Source organism: Phocoena sinus, chromosome 18 (genome assembly GCF_008692025.1).
Source record: "Phocoena sinus isolate mPhoSin1 chromosome 18, mPhoSin1.pri, whole genome shotgun sequence".
Taxonomy (NCBI): Eukaryota; Metazoa; Chordata; class Mammalia; order Artiodactyla; family Phocoenidae; genus Phocoena; species Phocoena sinus.
The window spans coordinates 65,707,863-65,730,186 of record NC_045780.1 but is presented as its reverse complement, the minus strand read 5'-3'; the positions used below and the strand labels follow the sequence as shown (position 1 = coordinate 65,730,186).

Sequence of the window (22,324 nt, the reverse complement as noted above, 5' to 3'; positions counted from 1 at the left end):
GCTGTGCTCCAAACAGTTTATACAGCATCAGTTAGATGAAGATTGGTTGGTGTTATTAATTATGGGATTTGTTTCTTGGTTTTTGCTCTTTTATGCCTTGTTTATATATTAATTCATATCTACATAGTGTAGACTACAATTTACAGATTAAATAGGAAAATACTGAAATTAAAAGACTTATGGAATATAGACAGTTGCTTTGATAGCTTACTTTAGAATGAAAAGCTTTTGTTTTTGGAAGCATTATGTCTCAAAGTAAAACTTTCAAATGGAAATAATTTGCTGATTTTTTTGCCACATTGATTTTGGTATTGATGCAAATGTGTATAATATCAAAGTGAGGAAATAGTTTTCTCTTGTTTCCCAGGGGACTTAGTAAATGGTGGGATTAATAGCCACCATCTGTTTAATCTCTAATCAATATTTGCTTCAAGAAATATCTATTTGATAAGAAAATACTTGTCCCAAATTGGTATCTTTTGGAAGATATACAATAATATAACTGCTTTTAAGTTCTTAGGACCTTTAGATGAAGATTTCTGTGCAGAAGATTTTTACTTGTTGGAAAAGATAACATTGACTAATTTAGTAGAGAAAATTGAAGACATTGTTGAAAATATAGAAGTCAACTCAAAGAAGTAAGTATTTAAAATTGTAAGAGCAATTCATTTTAGAGTTTGGTATTTTGTATCCGATTTTTTCTTTTTAAGGTTAGAAAATGTTTCAGATACACACAGAAGATACAATAAAAGACATGTAGAGAATATAAAAAAACAGCAGATGATAACCATTTGCTTACCACTACCAAACTGTAGATGTTAATATTTCATTTTATTTGTCTTGATTGTCCCATTCTCCTCCCTCCCTAAGAGGTAACCGTTTTCTCAAATGTTGTGTGCATGATTCCCATATATGTGCTTATACTTTTGCTTCATATGTAAGTATCTATTATTAGTGTTTGTGTTAAAGTCTTGACTGTTTTAGAGATATGCTGTTATACATAGGCTCCTTTTGCAGTCTGCCTCCATAAGAGCTTTATCCACGTTCATGTATATAGAGCGAGCTTATTCATTTCAGTTTCTTTTTAGTATGTCATTTTGTGAATATACTGCAGTTCATTTATGTACTCCATTACTGAAGTACAGTTAACTTGGCTTTAGTTTTTTACTATTATGTAAATGCTATCATGAACCTGGTTTACATGTGTCCTTGTACAATGTGTGAGTTTCTCTAGAGTAGAGGAGTGTTGTTATTGGGCTGTAGGACAGACGTGCCTTCGGCTTTACCAGATGTTGCTAAATTCTATCCTTCAAAGGAGTTGCAACAATTAACACTGCCACCAGAAACGTATAAGAGTTCGTTTCCCCAGGTTGTCACCAATACTTGGTGTTACGCAACCTGTTAATTTTTCCTATCTGATGGATGTGAAATTGCATCTTATTTTAATTTGCACTTCCTTGACTTCTAGTAAAGTTGAGTATCTTTTCATATGATTGTTTTAATTTATGTTTGCTCTTCCTCCAACGTGCCTACAATTTTACGTATTAGAGAGTGTGTGGCCTATAAATAAATACCTTAAGAAAGTTTACGAGTAGATTATGGTTTGGATTAACCCATTTATTTTATGTTTATTAAGTGGCCATTAAATGTAATGCTCTGTGAAAGATATGGTAGGTATTACAAATAAAAATAATATACAGGGTACAGGACCTATAGTCCAGCAAAACATGTTATAGTAGAGAGATGCTGACAGTACTGACAAGGTTCTCAACCACTCTGACTCTAAATTTCTTTGTTTATGAAATGGAGATGCCTATCTTTTCTCTCTCTCTTTCTTTCTTTTTTTTTTGGTGGAGGGGGACATTTCTTAAAGTTCAGCTAACATTTTCTGTTCCAGCATATCATTGAACATATACATTTTCCCCATTATGGATTTTTTAATTTGGTTATATTTAATCCAGGTATTTATTTTGTACAATTTTAGTTTTCAAATGAATTTGAAACCAAAGAAATCTGGGCTTCTTAACTATATTAAAAGTTCTTTGAAAGTAGTTATTCTATCATTTAATTTTTGTTCTTCCTGCTCTGCTTTCTTTCCTACATGGGTCCCAGTGCTTGGATATATAACCAGCACTCAGCAAATATTGACTTGAATTGAATGATTCTCCATATGCTTATAGATACTATTAGGAACACTTATGTGTTTAAATACCATATCAGTGATAAGAAAAAATAGGATGACCTTAGAAGCAGCAGTCATTTTACTTTGACAAATTATACAAGTTTGGAAGAAAGGTCATTTATATACAGTTGGTCTATTGGAGATATTTTACATTAAATTCCCCTTTCTTGAGACATTAATTGTGACATAAAATATGGACCTTTCTTTCCCCCCCAAAACTCATTTATCTTGTTTCTCCAGCCTGAGTGACCTTGTTATGAAAATCGATGCCCTTCTTTCCTCTTTACCTAAACATGCATCTCGGTATGACGTCACATTTCTTGAGGAGAATCACAGGTAAGATGTATTAATGCTGTTTTTTTTCTGTCACTGCATCCTATACTGAATTATGGTTACCATATGTATTCACAATATAGCAAAAGTTAAAGTAGAATTAAAAGTTGTTAGAGAATAAATGTATTTGACAAGATAGGGAAAAGAAATTTGAGTTAATTATATTCTAGTAAATAAATGACATATATATATACACACACAGATACATATATAGGATATGAAGTTTCAAGTAAGTTAAATGTAGTATGATTTGTCTTATTCTCATCTTTCTTCCACATTCAAGATCATTGGGAAGTTTTGCAGTATAATCTTTATAAATAATAATATCTTTATATTCTCAATGTATAAGAGGCTCAGTTACTGAAGAATTCTGCTTAATAAAGTGTAGACATGTACAACAGAATGTCCCAAACTGTGTTTTATGGAACATTACTCTGAAGTGTTGACAGATATCTTCTGAGGGAAAAACTGTAGTCAAGTAAATTTAGAGAATACTGAATCTTTTGGGGTGGAGGAGTGAGATTTTCAGTGTGCATCAACATATTGACGATTATGAGATATGGTGTGGCTAAAAGAAAACAAAAGAAAAGTTCATTTTTGGTAAACTCAACAGTTGGGTAACTTATTCACGGAACACTTTTTTTGTTAAAAATTTATTATTTCATAAAAATTAGGTTTCCAAAAAGAGCCATCAGAGAAATACTGTTTTAGAATAATAAACTAGTTTATACTTTTACTGTATAATACTTCCCCTCTAAGATATTTGAAATAAAATTCATCAAGTTCTATCTACGTACATAAAATAATCTGAGTCCCCAGCAGGAACTTTTTTTTTTAATTTAAAAATTAAGGACCACTTAGAATGGGAAAAAAGAATCAGTTAGACATTATGTAACTAAACTATAGACATGTTTTATTTTCTTTTTCTAATCACTGCTCTTATAAAGCTAAAATGAGACAAATTACTTTATCGTAAACTTAAAGTGGCTGGCACTTCTAAGTTTTCTGATTTTATGGTAGATGCGATCTTATATTGCTTCTGTTTACTCTATTACAAGATAACACGTTCTTTGGCTGTAGAAGGTCTATCTTTTGAGGTGTCTTCACACATGTATAGTAGTATCATTCTTAGGAAAAATTACTTTCTAAAGAGAAATTATCTAGCACTATTGGGAATGAAGTTTTTATTTTTTTCAGATAACTGAACTGAGATTCAATACTTTTAATTTTAAGTATTTTAAACACTTTTAGCAGAATTCTTTTTGCAAACGTCTTTGATTTCCTAAATACCATATGCTGAAATAATTTAACACAAATTAGTGACAACTATCATTGCAAACATTAATCACTATACTGTTACATGGTTATGTTATACTTAGGAATTTTGATATGTTTGGAACTGTTTACTCCCACATTGAATGTCTGAAACATTTGGTCTTTCATAGGTTATTGTTGTTGTAGTCTCTGCTTTCTTTCTTTAGCTCTCACATCAATCAACGTGTCCTGCTGCTTTTAAGCCTTCTTTTATATAGAAGGATATGATGTGACTTTGTGACAGTGGTTTACAATTCTCCAGTTCTTTTCTATTTATTTCTGGGCACTGTTACAAATATTTATAAATGGATCTGTAGTATATGTGTATTGGTATGCATCTATGTTTATACAATAATATATATTCATCTAATGCCTGCCCTTTTTTAAATGCAAAGTCAGTAACCTTCCATTTTTCTGAGTTCGTGTGTATAATTTAGGTATTTAACTTTTCCTTCTGTGTGTTTACACATGTTGGTGTGATCTATTTAACTTTGGTTGTATGGCATAGCATGAGCTTTCTTGTCAAAAAAAAAAAAAAGAACAGCTTTTTGATCCCAGTCTACCACTTACCTAGCTATGTGACCTCTCTCAGCCTCAGCTTCTTAGTCTATAAAATATAGATGATGATCCCTACCCTTCAGGGGTTTTGTGAGATTCAGGCCTACTGTCTTAAGTATAGTAGATATTTATTTAATGCATTGTAGCTATGTGTATTTGTTACACAAATAACAAGGTGCTTCTCACAACTTGGAAATAAGAGAACTAAGATTGAACCTGAAAGTTAAGCCATAAAATCAACTCGTATTAATCAGGGGAGAAATGTGAATACTTACCTTAAATGTAGGATCCATGTCAGCAAGACTTAATGATAATCTGATTGAAGGTCTTAATTTATTGAAGAAACAATGACTTCGTTGGATTTCATTTGTGTTGGAAGCCTAGAAAAAGAGAGAAGCACATTAGCAATGCCGGGCTGTGTAGTCTGGGTCAATCAGAGCAGTAGAATCACTGTTGCACACACACGTGCATGTGTGGTATATATGTATGCATATGTATATTGGGAAGTGTATAGATAAGAATTCATGTATGTATGTATGCGTGAATGAATGAATCGTTATAGGATTTGACGTTACACAATTGTGGGAGCTGGTTAAGTAGTCTCTGTAAGGCTGTTGGCTTCTGATACTGGAACTTTAAGTTCACAGGGCAGGCCATTAGGAAGAGGGGTAGCTGTCAAGAGGGGAGAGAGCAAGAGAGAGTTGTCAAGAGCAAGCTGGAATCCCACAAGTATGGACTGAAACCTGTGTCAGTTCTTGTTGCCTCTGACCTTCGTGCATAGCAGGTGTCCTGCAGAAGATGGGAGCCCTATCACAATGCTAAACACACATACGTGACCTAGGAGTCAGAGGGTAGGAGGAGGATCTTGGGGAAGGTAGAACCAGTGGGGGCCTCATGCCAACGACGTTGAGTCAGCAGATCAGTAACAAAGTGTGTGAGCTAGAGAATGGCTGCCGCCCCCTCCTGCCCTCCAGATATCCTGAGAATCTCTCTTCTGGCCCACCCACCAGAATCGTGAAGGAAAGGGAATTCTGGAAAATGTCATTCAGCCTAACCAACACACATACTACACAGACGATGGGAACTATGGGATTCTGATTCACAGAACCTCACAGAATTGGTAGTGGTCTGGGGGAAAAAACTTAAAGTAGCTGTCAACAGATGCCTACTTTAGCCATAGTAATGTCTCATGAAGCATATAGAAAACAACCAGTTTTGACTAGTGCTACAAGTATGACAGTAATTTGTAAAATTTTCACCAAGAAAACTAAAGGAATTAACCATTGTAGATAGTCTCTTTAATTTAAAACATCTGATTTGTAGCCCTGGTTTCTAGCAGCAATTATCTACCAGGATTTGTTGTCTGATTCTGACACTCCTGTTTAAACATTATTAACTCTTATCAACTGCATATAAAATAAAATGTCTTTCATCTCTCTAGGTCAGAAGACCCATTTTTGAAGTGAATTTTACATTAGCTTTTATTTGATTGCTGAGAAATTATTTCACTGCTGAAGTCTAGATATTTATAGTCTTCTTGTACCAAAGAAGACTAAGATCCCTGTAGTCTTAGAGGGGTACAGTTTGATTTGGTAAAATCTTTTTACCTTTGTAATATGTAAGATATTTAATTTATACATCTCCAGAAAAACTGATTTCCTATGTTATTGTAGTGTTAAAACAGTAATCAATTGGACTGTTCTGTACTTTTCATTAAATATATCCTTTAAACTTTTCATTAAATTAAATATAGAATGGATTATCTCCTACTGGCCTTTTCTGTGCTTTTAATGATTTTCCCAACATTTTCCTTTAAAGATTAGTCCGTCTTCTAACTTAGATCAGTGAAAGACAAAAACGGAAAGGTCAGAGGGGAGGAGGTGTGGAGAGGATGACTTAGGTCAAAATAACGTGAAAAATTTGGGTGTTTTTCCCCTGAGCTTTCCTGTTATAATATGTTGGGTTTTTAAAACTAGTAAGTTTAATAGAAGTACTGAATAGTTAATTCTGTCATTCTCAAATCTGAGAAAATATATTTAACACAGAAGCATCTTTGTTTTATTTATTTAATTTATTTATTTTTGGCTGTGTTGGGTCTTCGTTTCTGTGCTAGGGCTTTCTCTAATTGCAGTGAGCGGGGGCCAGTCTTCATCGCGGTGCACGGGCCTCTCACTATCGCAGCCTCTCTTGTTGCGGAGCACAGGCTCCAGATGCGCAGGCTCAGTAGTTGTGGCTCACGGGCCCAGTTGCTGCGCGGCATGTGGGATCTTCCCAGACCAGGACTCAAAGCCGTGTCCCCTGCATTGGCAGGCAGATTCTCAACCGCTGTGCCACCAGGGAAGCCCCTGTTTTATTTTTTATGTTGTATGATCCATGAGAATTTGGGGGGCTTAAAATTATAAAGTTTTTTCACTGTAATAGTATTGTTCTTTGAAGAGTTTTTAAAAAATCATTCGTCCATAATTTCTTACTTTCATTTTCTCTAGTTCTTTGCAGTTTTCTAATTTAGTGAATGCAAACATTAAACTTTTAAATTTGCATTTTCTTCTGTGAAATAACCAGGATTTTTTAATCCAGTGAAAAAGAAAGAAATTTATAAGAATGTACGTAGCTAAGATTAATTAGGCAATTGAATAAACTTAACTGATCAGTGTTCATCTTATTTTTTATTTTTCTAGCATTATAAAGATAAATTCTCAGGAGAATGATATGTCCTTTGATGTCATTGCTATTGTTGATCCATTGACAAGAGAAGCACAGAAGATGGCACAGTTATTGATTGTAAGATATCATATTTTATTAAATATTATATATATATATTATATGATATATACTTCTTTTAGTTTGAAATTTATAATCTTTTCAGGTATGTTTTCAAGTATAATCAAATGTTTGCTCTTGATTCTTTCATACAACATTCTAAGTAGATTGTCATATTTCAGTGTAGAAAATGAAATGATGGAAGTATGCCTATGGTGTTATGGCAGTACCAGGTTAGGTGTTAATGTGGACATAATTGCTGTCCCCATCACCCCCAAAATTCATATGTTAAAGCCCTATCCCCAATGTGACTGTGTTTGGAAATAGGGCCTTGGGGAAGTAGTTAAGGTTAAATGAAATCCTATGGGTTGGGCTGTAATGCAGTAGGATCAATAGCCTTATGAGAAGAGGAGAAGAGAGATCTTTCTCTCCTCACAAACATAAAAAAGAGTTCATGTGAGTACACCACCACCTGGCAGCCATCTACAAGCCAGGAAAAGAACCCTCTCCAGAAACAATATGCCAGCACCCTGACATGAAATAAATTTCTGTTGTTCAAGCCACCCAGTGTTTTGTTATGGCAGCCTGAGCTAACTAATACAAGCCTCTTCCCATCATCATCTTTCTTACCCCAGGTGTGGAGAGTGGCTTCTGGAGAAGCTGATGTCTAAGCGTAATTAGTCTAATAAGCTTAAAGTATAATAAGTAACATTAACCAAACAGGTGAAGCTAGTGGAAGAAAGAACATGAAGGCTATGTTCAAGAGGTTTGGCCACTGTAACAAGAGCAAAGTAACAGTACCTTCAAGCCTGAAGTTGATTTCTGTCATCTCCCCATCCAAGTGTAAGCCACCTGGAGTTGCCAAGGCAGCTCCACACGTGAGGGACTCAGACATCTTCTGTACTGTTCAGCCATCCTCACGAAGCAGCTTGTTTCCAGCAGTCTAAGATCACAACATCATCTCTGTATTTCTGCAGCGGGAAGGGGAGAACAAGGGCCCAACCCCAAACATATTCCGTCCAGTTGCATCCCTCTGACCAGAATGTAGCCAGCCAGCCAGCCAGCCAGCCAGCCAGCTGCACCTAGTCACAAGATTCTTCCCCTAGGCACGTAGAGGAGAATGAACCTTAGGAGACAGATAGCAGACTCTGAAAGGACATTATGCGGCTTATCCTTGTACTGAAAATTTTAAAACTTCAAATTGTGATGCAGCTTTCAGTAGTTACATTTGAATAAGCTAGTTATGTTGGAAGGCTATGTTGTTTTCCTGATGATGTTTAAAATTTGGGGATACTTCTGTTTGAAATTGCTCAATACTGTTTTTTTTAAAGACACATGAAAAAATATTCTCAGAAGAGGAAACTATTTGTTCTTTGACAGTTTCCTTTTGGAAACAGGCGAAAGTAATTAGATATGAAGTCTGGTGAAAATGTAAATGATCAAGCTGGGTCATACTGGTGGATATTCTATCAAAATTTCAAAATGTTTCTCTCAGAAATTAGTTTGCCTTTTCAAATCAAATAGGAAAAATGGGTGATAGGTATGTGTTATAAATGCATTTATTAACGTGTACAAATAATTTTGGAAACCCGTTGCCATTCTGCCTATTCAGTGTATAATCAGGGCAAACTTCATTCCACAGCTGATTTGCTTGCCTCATTCTTTCTTTCTGCATTTGTATACCTTCAAACTTGAACTTCTTTAGACACACTATTCATATTATTCTCTAGAGAACAGAGATCAGTAATCATACCTATGAGGAATGGAGGTAGTATGATTCATTCCCTTATGAATCCTATGGGGATTCATTATCCAAAAAAAAATTGCTTACCTCTGAAGCTTTTACGTAAACATAGAATTTAGGAATAAGAAGTATGGGTTATACAGAAATATAAAATATGGAATTGCATTCCAGCTTACATCATTGGTAATAGTAGCATACTTGGTTTCTGAGCAACTCAGAACCTCACATAGCATATTATTTCTTACTATAGAGAAAATGTATGCTGTAAATTTGTGCTATAAAGCACAAATTAATTTACTGGAAAAAATGGTCAGTGTCTCATTTAACACTTGGAAGAAACAGTGGCTCAGCAGCCTCCATTGTAGCTAATAGGAGTGATAGAACGGGACTTAAAACTCAAAGCTCTTAAATCTTTGGTCTGTACATTCTAATTTCTCCTCAAACCTGTATCCTTTCCCTTCCATATATCTGTTTTATTCTTCTCCTTTTACCTATGTCCTTCGTTGTCTAATATCTTTCAAATCTTCACTGACTTGTTGCCTGTATGGAGGTGGGGACTATCAAAATTAATAATTCTCCTACTTCAGTGCTCTCGGGCAGGGGTCCCCAACCCCGGGCCACGGACCAGTAGCGGTCCGTGGCCTGTTAGGAACCAGGCCGCACAGCAGGGGGTGAGCGGCGGGTGAGCAAGAAAAGCTTCCTCTGTATTTACAGCTGCTCCCCATCGCTCACATTACCACCTGAGCCCCACCTCCTGTCAGGTCAGCAGTGGTATTAGATTCTCAGGAGCGCGAACCCTACCGTGAGCTGTGCAGGAGAGGGGTCTAGGTTGCGCACGCCTTATGAGAATCTAATGCCTGATGATCTGAGGTGGAGCTGAAGAGGTGATGCTAGTGCTGGAGAGTGGCTGCAAATACGGATTATCACTAGCAGAGAGGTTTGACTGAACAGAGACCGCAATAAATCGGTTGCTTGCAGACTCATATCAGAACCCTACCAGTGAGCGACAACAAGCTCAGGGCTCCCACTGATCCTGCATTATGGTGAATTGTATAATTATTTCACTATATATTACAATGTAATAATAATAGAAATAAAGTGACAGTGAATGCAATGCACTTGGATCATTCCAAAACTACCCCCCACCCCGGTCTGTGGAAAAATTGTCTTCCACAAAACCAGTCCCTGTTGCCAAAAAGGTTGGCGACCGCTGCTCTAGGGAAATAAAAAGAAAAGAGAGTATTTTATCTGTATGTAGCCAAGACCTTCCTACATCTTTTACAATGTAGATGAAATTCCAAAAGGATCAGGGCACCCTTGCCATCGTTGTTGTGAGGTCACACTTTGTCTTTCAAGTCAAGGTTCTAATAATTATTTTACTTGTTCTTCAGTAGTAAGGAAATTTGGATACCAATAAAGAAAGTCACACTAGGCAAAAGGTAGGCAGCATAACCTTTGGGCAGTGAAATCAACTGTGTGGATTCAAATCTTACTTCTGCCATGACTTACTGTGTGATCTTGGGCAAATTACTGTATCTGTCTGTGCCTCAGCTGTGTAAAAGTAGCTACCTCAAAAGGATGTTGTGTGAATCAGATGAGATAACGGATGTCAAGTATTAATGTAGTAGCTGGTAGATAGTAAATGCTCAGTAAGTGTTAGCTATTAATTTCAAATATGGAAATTTTTTCTAATAGGTACTTGGCAAGATTATCAACATGAAGATAAAATTGTTCATGAACTGTAGGGGTAAGCTTTCAGAAGCCCCTTTAAAGAGGTGGGTCTATGTGAACATAATTTCATTTTGAAAAATTTGCAAATGCTAAAAGGAAAAAAACCATAATTACGGCATCTGTTGTTTTTTTCTTCACAAAATGTTTAACTGAAAGAGATCAGAAGATCAGAGATAACTTATTAACCTTAATTGATATAAAACTAAAGTAACCTAACCAGTAAAATTGACCCCATCTAATTACAGAATTTACATGGTTTTATGTTCATCCGTGGGTGTTTTTAAAAATGTGATCTAGGAATACCTATTTAGAATTATACGGTTTGGGGCTTCCCTGGTGGCGCAGTGGTTGAGAATCCGCCTGCCGATGCAGGGGACACGGGGGTTCATGCCCTGCTCCGGGAGGATCCCACATGCCGCGGAGCGGCTGGGCCCGTGAGCCATGGCCGCTGAGCCTGCGCGTCCGGAGTCTGTGCTCCGCAACGGGAGAGGCCACAGCAGTGAGAGGCCCGCGTACCGCAAAAACAAACAAACAAACAAACAAACAAAAGAAATATACAGTGGGCTCAGCAACATGGATGGACTTAGAGATTATCATACTAAGTGAAGTAAGTCAGAAAGAGAAAGACAAGTACCATATGATATCGTAATATGTGGAATCTAACATATGATACAAATGAACCTATCTACAAAACATAGACAGACTCACAGATATAGAGAACAGACTTGTGGTTTTCAAGGAGGAGGAGTTGGGGGAGGGATGGATTGGGAGTTCAGGGTTAGCAGATACAAATTATTATATATGGAATGGATAAACAACAAGGTCCTACTGTGTAGCACAGGGAGCTATATTTAATATCCTGTGATAAACCAGAATGGAAAAGAATATAAAAAAGAATATATATACAGTATATGCATAACTGAATCACTTTGCTTTCCCGTTTGTTCTGGATCCTTGCTTTATCACATAGTCCCTGGTTCTGTATCTCTAACCTCTCTAGTAGCCCTCTTCTTTCAGTCTTAAGAGTTATTCAATTTTTAAAAAGAAATAAACTTAACTTCCTCTCCTCTGGAGCCCTGGCTTTTCCTCCTCTTCTCCAGCCTTTGTCATCTCAGCTTTGCACAAATGTGGCCAAGCCCCCTCTTCATCTCTCATTCACCGGTACCTCCACTGAAGTTGGGCTTTAACTGAATCACAAAGAAATTGCTGTTTGCAACATCCATGGGATACTTCTTACTTAATGATGTTTCTGCTGCATTTGACAGTACCAGCTACTTGGTTTGGACTGTGTTCTCTCCAGGGTCTCCGCTTACCCACTCTTCTTTTTTGACTCTGCCGGCCTGCCTGCCATAGGCAGCTTCACGGCTGCCAGTGATGAGCGCCCCTGGGGTCACACTCAGCATAAGTTCTCCTTGAGTGCGGGCTGCACCTGGTGATTTGCTTTCAGTGAACAGAATATGGCAAAAGTGATGGCATGTCTCCTCTGCAATTAGGTTGTAAGAGGCTGTGACTTTTGTCTTGCTGGCATTCTCTCTCTCTTGCTCTTGTGTGCTTCTCTACGCTTGCTGGAGATGCCCTTGTGGCAAGGACTGAAGGAGGTCTCCAGCCAACCACTAGTGAGGAGCTACTGCCCTCATGCCGGTGGACCTTGAGGAACTGCAGGAGCCTAGGAGTGGATCCTTCCCCCATGGAGCCTTGAGATAACCACAGCACAGCGGACACCTTGATTGTAGTCCCAGAATAGTGACAGTCAATGTTCTTAGTATTATAACTGTTTCTTATTATGTAAGATACTAGGGGGTGAGGCTAAATACATTAAGATTGCTGGTACTTCTAAAAGCTCTGTTAATAAGCACCTGCTTTAAACTCACTCCTGTTGGTTTTTAATTGCACTTTTTGAATTAGTACCAGAATCTTAGCTTAAATTTTACTTGCTTTCTGGTTATCATTTCTCTTCATGTTCTTAATGGTGCTAAGAGCTAATAAAAATCACTAAAAATAGACCATGCTCAAACTTAGAAGAAGGATCAATGAGTGAATACAGATCATAAACTGCTGGAACCCGCATAAGTCAGTATATCTTAAAGGGATTCTAATCGTGTTCATTAAGAAATAATTAACAAGGGTATATAATATACACAGTCTTATAATAGATAACAGTGTAAACAGAATAATGATTGCCTACCATTTACATAAGCATTAACCTCAGTATAGCGTGTTTTTAGTCTTTAAGACTTTAGTGTGTTTTAAGTCGTTAGCGTGTTTTTAACTTAAGACTTTCTGGTCATGTTTTTAAGCCATTTTCAGTTTTAAAATATTTTAGAAGAAATCTCAGTTTTGGTCACACTATGTATTTTATTTATGTTCTACCAACAGCTTCTACCGTTTTGTTCTGGAACCGGAACTGACGTTACCACCTAATGATGTTACTGGACCAGTGGCAAAATTCTTGGATATCCCTGAATCACCCCTTCTAACCCTCAACATGGTTACTCCTGAAAGCTGGTTGGTTGAAACAGTACACAGCAACTGTGACCTTGATAATATTCATTTAAAGGATGTAAGTTACAAAGAAAGAGGAATAGGATAAATTCTTATGAGCTGTTATTCCTGTACCAAGTGCATACTCACTGCTCACCAGAATTTTCTCCTTTATGATTCTAGGTCCTGATCCAGTCTTTCCTTTGATTTTCGAGTTTCCCTAACTTCCAAATTCAGCTTCTCTGGTTTTATGGGTTCTTAAATGCCCTCACTGTTTTTGTTGCTTCAGAAGTGCTACCCTAAGATGAACAACGTAGAAACTATGGAGACAGATGAATGGCAGTTTAGGACAAAACCATTAAGTACCTTTGCCCTTCAGGTTTTGTTTTTAACTCAGAGAGGAACAGTTTCATCTGAAATTATTTTTTGCCCCACAGCTCATAGCCAGAGAAAGCAGTTCCAATGAGATGAGGGTAGAAAGCAGGAAAAAGTTTGCTTATATACTTCGGGCTGAGTGCATTCTTTCCCACCACCTCCAGTGTGACCCTTGTCCAGTAAATGACCGGACTTCTCTTCCCCACCTGTAGTCATTCAATCCACAGCACACACACAGACAAAAAACAAAACCACCGACAGGAGACTATTTTATAATATTCGGAGTCTTTCCAAACATGCTATTCAAAATTGGAAAGGCATTCAGAAAGCACAAAAAAAAAAAACCAGAAGCATTTTAGGAGAGTTTACCTAGAAGACATGTATCTAGAAACTGGGGTGGCTGGGGGCAGTACTTCCTTCTCACTGTCCTCCCCGTTGCCCGGTCCTGCACAGCCTCTGACCTGTTTCCAGTTCTGCATTTGACAGCTCCTTCAGAAGGTAGCCATTACCTTGACCCAGGCATAAACTTTTTACCTCTAATAATCTGGTTAAGGTTGTTCATTATTTGTTTCTCATGCTTTTCATGTGTCACCTTTTGTCTAAAGATTTTCCTTCTAGGCAGCTTTCTTCTGATTCACTCATGTGTAGATTCTGTGGGATCCTGAGTCACTTCCCTGGAACATACTCACCTATACGACCAACTTTACCCACCCGGAGAAGAACCTAAAACTCAGTCATAGCAGTCATCTGTGACTCAGTCATCAATCGGTCCTTCAAATTGAGGGAAAAAATAGAAAGAGAGCAAAACAATGAAATCCATGAGGGAAAGTTCAGAAGTGAATTTGGCATGAAGTAAAAAAAATCCTGTTTCCTCCATGATTAGTTGGATCTCTTTTGGTCTATTGGTTCTTCATTAAGAGAGTTAGTTCAGCAATATATATCGGTAAATAACTTGAAAGACTCTAACCAAAAGGGTAAAAAGTTTGCGGTGGGAGAATTAATGCAGCTTAAAGATTTTAAATTGAGTCTGCTGGTAAAAAAATTTTAGTTTCTACTGTACAGTTAATAGAGATTAAACATTTTGTTGTGAGTGGCAAATATAGCAATGCCTTTTTAGAACCTATTTAAATGAACAGTATTTTAGAAGACTAAAATAAACAGAAATAATTTCCCCTATCGTCGTAGATTATATGAGTAAACAAAAGGAAATTACAAATTCTAGCAGCTGTAAAAGTTAACTACCTCTAAGGCTCTTCTCTTCCACTCTGTGCTGTACATACTTACGGTATTACCTGCAACTATCCTAGAGAAGTATGAAATAACAAAGACGTGCTCAAGTAGAAAGAAGGAGTTGTAGGTAAAGGAAAAAAGTGAGACTAATAATGAGAGATGTGTCACTACACACTAGCTTGTATAGTCAGTACTCCTTGCTACATCTAATTCCCGAACATTATATAACCACCTGAAAAAAGCTTGATCTAGAAAGAGTCTTCCTTCCCAGGTCTTTGTTCACATGGTTTATTGCACAGCCGGCATTAATGCCATTATTAAAGGTGACAAAAGTGGTTCTAGGAAAACTTAAAGTGTGACAGTTACTTTTACCTGGAGTTCAGAGGTGGTTCTCAGAGCTTGTAACTAGAACTGCGTCCAAAGGCTCTCCGGTTATATTTCATCATAGCCTTTATCTGACAGATGTCAAAATACCTGAAACAATAGTGATTGTTTACCCAGTAAAGAGGAAGTGAGTAAATAAAAGATTGCTGAAGGAAAATGGTGTGTGGCTATGTTAAAAGGAATTCACAGAGAAATGCATTAGCCCCTTTTGAAATATAAATAATTTAGACATCAGTTTTATTGACAAGGCATTCATTACCAATGTAAATGTCAAAGAATTCCTATTTGAATGCCATAGATAATATTAATAAACCCAAATGTTAATCTTTATAATCAAACTTATAATTTTATTAAAGGAGGAAGCTAAATCCTTAACTATTCAGTCACAGAATAATACAATAAACACTTCTGTTTAGAAATACTAATATGCACCAAAGTTATATTGGAAAGATATTAAATTCATGTCTCATGTCAATAGTTAATATTTAGAACAGATTAATAAAAATATAAAGGAGATGTAAACATCAAAAAAGATCACTAGCCTTCCTATTCTTGCTAAAAATAAACCTTGATAATAGGAACTAATTTAACTCAAATCACCTTTATGAAATTATTATAAAACTTTAAATATTCACAAAATTTTAAATACTCACTAGAAAGTACTCTTTGAAAAATGAATTTGCTATTTTTAGTGTTGTGGTTTGAATAAGTCAACACAATTGATGTCTGTTATACAAATATATAAGGAAGAGAAACTTTCACATTAATGTATTATAAATGAAGATATTATTTAGTCACAAACTGATTGAATGTATTTGAACTCTGCCCTGATATCTAATTCATAATTTAAAATAGTTAAACTTTACTTCATAATCCCTCTGGGGTAGTTTCCTTGTCTGTAAAGTGAAGGAGTTAAGCTAGATGATCTCTAGGATTTCTCATATTCTGAGACTATCGCATAGAAATCTTTCTATCCAAAATGCTGTAAGGATTGTGGATACAGGTTAATGAAGTATATGAAGTTCATCACTAGAGTAGTAATAACTCAACAACTAATTCAGAGTTCAACTAAAGTCATTGAAACAAATGCTATTTTCAAACAAGTTACTTATTTCATGTTCTTAAAAACAGTAAAATTATAAGAACAGGGCTCAAGAAAGAAATACTGTACACAAGTGCTATAATTATTTCTGTAGTAATTATAGTCAAAGAAAAACAACTATACAGTACAGAATATTTTCAAATACTCTGTATGCTAAACACCATTAAAAGTAGTATCAAAAACCTCGTAGTGTGAAATAAAATTAGAGATAGATAGCATCATTGTCTTATCTGCTCAACAAAATTTGCCAGACTATATAAAAATCACTTACCATTTGATTTATTTTTATGTTTGGTTATGTTTTTCATGTGATGTAGAGAAAATACTTTCTCCCTAAAATATTTATTATAACATTTGCAATAGAGTAAAATCTGGAAACATTTGGAATGTCCAGACATTTAAAAGGATGTTTTAAAAAGAGGACGTGGGGCTTCCTTGGTGGCGCAGTGGTTGAGAGTCTGCCTGCCGGTGCAGGGGACGCGGGTTCGTGCCCCGGTCCGGGAAGATCCCACATGCCGCGGAGCGGCTAGGCCCGTGAGCCATGGCCGCTGAGCCTGCGCGTCCGGAGCCTGTGCTCCGCAACGGGAGAGGCCACAGCAGTGAGAGGCCCGGGTACCGCAAAAATAAAAAAGAATTAAAAAATAAATAAATAAAGGACTTGTTCTTAGAAAACTATATTTAATGAAAAAGGTTATACTTTCTTAGAAAAAAATTATGGAGCAAAAGAAGAAATCAGTGCATTGATGTGTATATGAATGTTTAGTCTGTAGGTAGTTTCTATTTTTTCCCTTTTACACTCTTATATTTGCTAAATTTTCTTTAATGAGCATATGTTTTTTTGAGTGCAAAACAATTCACCGTTAATTGTTTTTAATTGCAAGAAATGTGATAATGATGACAAGTTGGCCTTCTTGCCAGGTCTGAAGCAGGAGATCTAGGGCACAGCCAATGAAGCAGATTCTTTGAGTGCTACAACTTACTGAGCCACCCATCCATTCTCACATCTCTCCTGCTTGTGATTTTGGTGCATGTATCATGATGTTGGAGTAGAGCTGATGTCATGGGAAAGGAAGAAAATTCATCTTGAGCTTTAGTGTTCAAGAAATTGATTCAGCTATTAGGTTCACTTGTCTAAAAGAAAGACTTGAGGTTGCCCCCAAAAATATATTGGCTAATATTAAAATAATCACATATGTTTATTACAAAATTTACATTATGAGAATTAGTAACACCAAAAACAATGACATATTTCCTCCGTAGATTGAGAAAACTGTCACAGCAGAATATGAACTAGAATATCTACTGCTCGAAGGACATTGCTTTGACATAATCACAGAAGAACCTCCTTGGGGTCTGCAGTTTACACTGGGCACAAAAAATAAACCTGTTGTGGTTGATACAATAGTGATGGCCAATCTTGTAAGTATTATACATACTCAATGGATGATACTTAATTAGATGTTTTGGTGAAATCCTCCAAGTTTTCCTAATAATATGAAATAATTTGTATCCTACTGTTACTGAACAGCTCCCAGAAAAAAATCCTTGAATAAAGTAATTAAATAAAGCGAACATGAAGGGAGTCATACTTTCAGAATGTGCTTTTAAGGTTATTGCAAAGTCTTCTTCCTTGGAATTCATTTGTAGAAATCATTCGTTCCACAGTTAGTAAACACTTATCTTGGAGTATTCATGAATAATCTTTCTTGAACAATTGGACCTCATTTTCATTCATATAACCATGATCATGTTTTTCTCATCTTAAAAGGGATATTTTCAATTAAAAGCAAACCCAGGTGCTTGGATACTGAAATTACGCCAAGGAAAATCTGAAGACATCTATCAAATAGTTGGGTGAGTTATATAAACCACTTTCAAATTTTTATATATAAATAAGTTTTTAGTGTGATATGACCAAGATCATCAAAACAACTAAAATACTCACAAATGCCATTAGTATAAAACAAAAACTTCTTATAAAACTGTGACATTTGTTCCTATCATTGTTTTATTTCAAAATATAAAAGGTACGACTAAAGTATACATCTTGTTCTTTACTCCATCTCCTAATTTTCTATAGACTTTTCCATGTGTTAACATAATGAACATCTTTATCGTTTAATGACTATATAGTATGTATAGCATCTTATATAGCAAAGCCATTATCTGTGAGTTATGTTCAGTTTTTCATTTTTATAAATAAGAATTGGTTTCTTTCATAGTAAATTTCCTACTCATTAATGAGACTAGTATAAAGCAGGGATCATCAAACTTTTTCTATTATAGGAGCCAATAGTAAATGTTTAATGTTTGAGGGCACATATGATTTTTGTCAGTATTTTCTTTTTCAACAACCATGTTAGAATGTAAAAATCATTTTTAGCACAGGGGCCATACAAAAATAAGCCACCAACTTGATATTGCTCACCAGCCATCGTTTGCCAGCACCTGGTAAACTCTTTTTTGTACCCCTTAATATCTGTAGTGTTCATTTATTTCAATAAGTATTTATTGGGCACCTATGATTATAACAAGCAGTGTGCTTAACAAAGGTAATATATGGGCAGAGGTTATTGTACCTTTTTTCAATGCTTTTTTCCCCTTTTCCTTATAGTGCCTGGAACATAGTGTCATTCAACAAACATGCTTAATAATTTAAGCATACAAAGCTGGGAATGCTGAATTCTTCTTTTTAAATCTTTTTTTTTATTATTGAATGAAAGATTCTTTAAATTCTATAGTGCTTTACAATTTTCAAAAGTTTCACACACACTATTTCATGTAATCCCATAATAACCCTTTTCTTCCCTATCCCTATAGTGCCCCCCTTTCCCTCTCCCCACTGGTAACCACTAGTTTGTTCTCTCTATATATTTGTCAGTCTGCTTTTTTAAAATATTATTCACTAGTTTATTGTATTTTTTAGATGCCACATATAAGTGATATCATATTTGTCTTTCTCTGACTACTTCACTTAGCATAATGCTCTCCAAGTCCGTCCATTTGCCTGCAAATGGCAAAATTTTATTTGTTTTTAAAGGCTGAATAGTATATGTGTGTGTGTGTGTGTGTGTATATACACACACACACACAAAACAGCTTCTTTATCCATTCATCTGTTGATGGACGCTCAGGTTGCTTCCATGTCTTGGCAATTATAAATAATGCTGCTGTGAACACTGGGGTGCCAGGACTGGAATTGCTGGATCATATGGTAATTCTATTTTTAGTTTTCTGAGAAACCTCCATACTGTTTTCCACAGTTGGCTGCACCAATTTACTTTCCCCCCAACAGTGTAGGAGGGTTCCTTTTTCTCCACATCCTTGCCAACATTTGTTATTTGTGTTCTTTTTGATGATGGCCATTCTGACAGGTGTGAGGTGATATCTTGTTGAGGTTTTGATTTGCATTTCCCTGGTGACAAGCGATATTGAGCATCTTTTCATGTGCCTGTTGGCCATCTGCATTTCCTCTTTAGGAAATGTCTATTTAGTTCCTCTGCCCATTTTTTAATCGGGTTGTTTGTTTATTTGATGCTGAGTTGTATGAGCTGTTTATATATGTAGATTATTAACCCCTTATTGGTCATATCATTTGCAAGTGTTTTCTCTCATTCAGTAGGTTGTCTTGGTTTTGTTGATGGTTTCCTTTGCTGTTCAAAAGCTTTTAAGTATAATTGGGTTCCATTTGTTTATTTTTGCATTTGTTTCCTTTGCTTTAGCAGACAGATCCAAAAATTACTGCTGCAATTTATGTCAAAGAATGTTCTGCCTGTTTTCTTCTAGGAGTTTTATAACATCTGGCCTTACATTTAGGTCTTTAATCCACTTTGAGGTTATTTTTATATATGGTATTAGAGAATGTTCTAACTTCATTCCTTTACAATTAGTTGTGCAGTTTTCCCAGCACCACTTATTGAAGAGACTGTCTTTTCTTCATTGTATACTTTTGCCACCCTTGTTATAGATTAAGTGACCATAAGTGTGTGGGTTTATTTCTGGAGTCTCTGTTCTGTTCCGTTGATCTGTGTGTCTGTTTTTGTGCTAGTACCATACTGTTTTGATTACTGTAACTTTGTAGTATAGTCTGAAGTCAGGGAGCATGGGGAATGCTTAATTCTGTGATAGGGTGAAGGGTAGGAGGAAGTCAGTATTGACATTAGAAATGAGATAATACCTCAAGAGAGTTTTGAAGAATTATAGGAACTTACTGCTAGTCATACGACAGCCAGAACATTCCAGGAAGAGGATGGAGGTACAGATCTCTCATCTAAAACTCTTAGGGCCATATGTGTTTTAGAATATAGCATTTTCCAAATTTTACAAAGTTAGTATATTATGATGTATTGAGCAGGGTCTAAGAAAGCACTTCATTAAATATCATTTCTGTCACAAACGTGTGAAATTCACACTAAAGGAATATATAATGACTGTAAAAGAAAACAAAAAGACAAGACACAGGTGGAGAAAATATTTGCAAAGCATTATTCAACAAAGAATTATATAAAGAACTATCAAAATTCAACAATAAGAAAACTTGATAAAAAATGTGCAAAAAACTTGAGCAGACTCTTCACCAAAGAAGATACATGGATGTCAAATAAGCACGTAAAAAAGACGTTCAACATTGTTAGTTATAAGGAAAATGCACGTTAAAACCAAAGTGAGATACTGCCACACATCTATTAGAATGTGTAACATTAAAAAGACTGACACTAACAAGTGCTTATGAAAATATGGAGCAACAGGAACTGTCATACACTATCATTAGGAATGTAGAATAGTACAGCCACTTTGGTACAGTTTAGCAGGTCCATAATAATTTAAATACACACTTACCATATGATCCAGGCATTTCACTCATAGGTATTTACCCAACATAAAAGGACATATATGTTCATACAAAGACTTGTACATTAATGTTTATAGCAGCTTTATAAGTTGTAAAACGGTAGGTAATTAAGACAAATTATGGTGACGGAAGTCAGATCACTTGTTGCTTGGAGATGGAGGGCAGCTGGGGTGGGGAAGGGGCAGGTAAGCAGGCAAAGTGTTGGAGATAAACAGGTGAATAAAACACAGTTCCTACCCTTCCACAATTCATCCCAGTAGGAAAGATAGTTAAGGAAATGAATGACAGTAAAACGTTTTAAGTGCTACAAAAGAGTGCTGTGGTGGTACAGAAAATAAGCAAAATACACTGTGACTTTATATTGACTCTTCTTATAAAAATCATGGTTTCAAAGGATAAATTTGCTTCATCTTCTTTGGTCTTTGCAAACTATACTGCCAAGAACTCTGTGTTTCTAAATCTGCCACTATTGTTTCACTGTTGTTTTTTGCAAACAATTAGGTAAGCTGTGATTCAAATTCCTTCTCTGCCACCAACTCTGTATGAGTTTGCAAAAGTTTCTGAAGTCTTTATTTCCAGATAACAAGAGGGGATAATCCTACCTGTCTTGTGGGGTCTTGGTAAGGACTACATGAGATTAGTGTCTCATGTCCTGAGTAAATGTCCATTTCCTCCTCACTTACTCTTTCTTTCTTCTTTACAATTACATATATTATTGTATATTGTATATGTATATTGTATAATATATATGCAATATGTATTATAATATGCATAGTATATATTATGTAAAACAGTTACTATATTAGGTTCTATTTAATCTTCTTTACCATTATTTGTTATTATACACAGCCTATAAATGGATGGTTTAGGGAGAAAATAGCCCCTGATTTAATATTAAGTACCACTAACAAATCAGTGCAAAACTGATTTTTCTCACTCACAGTTAGCCAACTCTTGGTGATGGAAGGAATTTCAAATTTGTTTATGTTCCTTATAAATGATAATATCATGAATTTCTCTCAGCCATAATTTACTTAACTCCAAATATGATTAATATGTCACTAGATAGCCAGAGTGGAAAAAACATAAATGATGCTACTCTTTGATTTTTTTGAAATTAAAGTTTCAGTAATGAAAAACAGGTCAATTTGAAATATGACAAAAATGGAAATTCTATTTATCCCAATTTATGATTTAGTTCTAATTGATATTACATTTATATTTAAGCAAAGTATTCTTGAAATATGCTGAAAAGCTAAGCTAAAGTAACACTGACAT

General features: G+C 35.8%; 1 protein-coding gene across 1 annotated transcript in view; it reads left to right on the top strand.

The window, feature by feature from the left end:
* The window catches only part of UGGT2 (UDP-glucose glycoprotein glucosyltransferase 2), a 172,584-nt gene that overhangs the window by 114,978 nt on the left and 35,282 nt on the right, over positions 1 to 22,324 (top strand). The window contains exons 23-29 of the mRNA XM_032611137.1: positions 514 to 638; positions 2,423 to 2,518; positions 7,066 to 7,168; positions 10,587 to 10,666; positions 12,999 to 13,182; positions 17,455 to 17,613; positions 17,963 to 18,048. Of these exons, the coding sequence (XP_032467028.1) occupies positions 514 to 638; positions 2,423 to 2,518; positions 7,066 to 7,168; positions 10,587 to 10,666; positions 12,999 to 13,182; positions 17,455 to 17,613; positions 17,963 to 18,048 (833 nt within the window). The remainder of the gene's footprint in view (positions 1 to 513; positions 639 to 2,422; positions 2,519 to 7,065; positions 7,169 to 10,586; positions 10,667 to 12,998; positions 13,183 to 17,454; positions 17,614 to 17,962; positions 18,049 to 22,324) is intronic.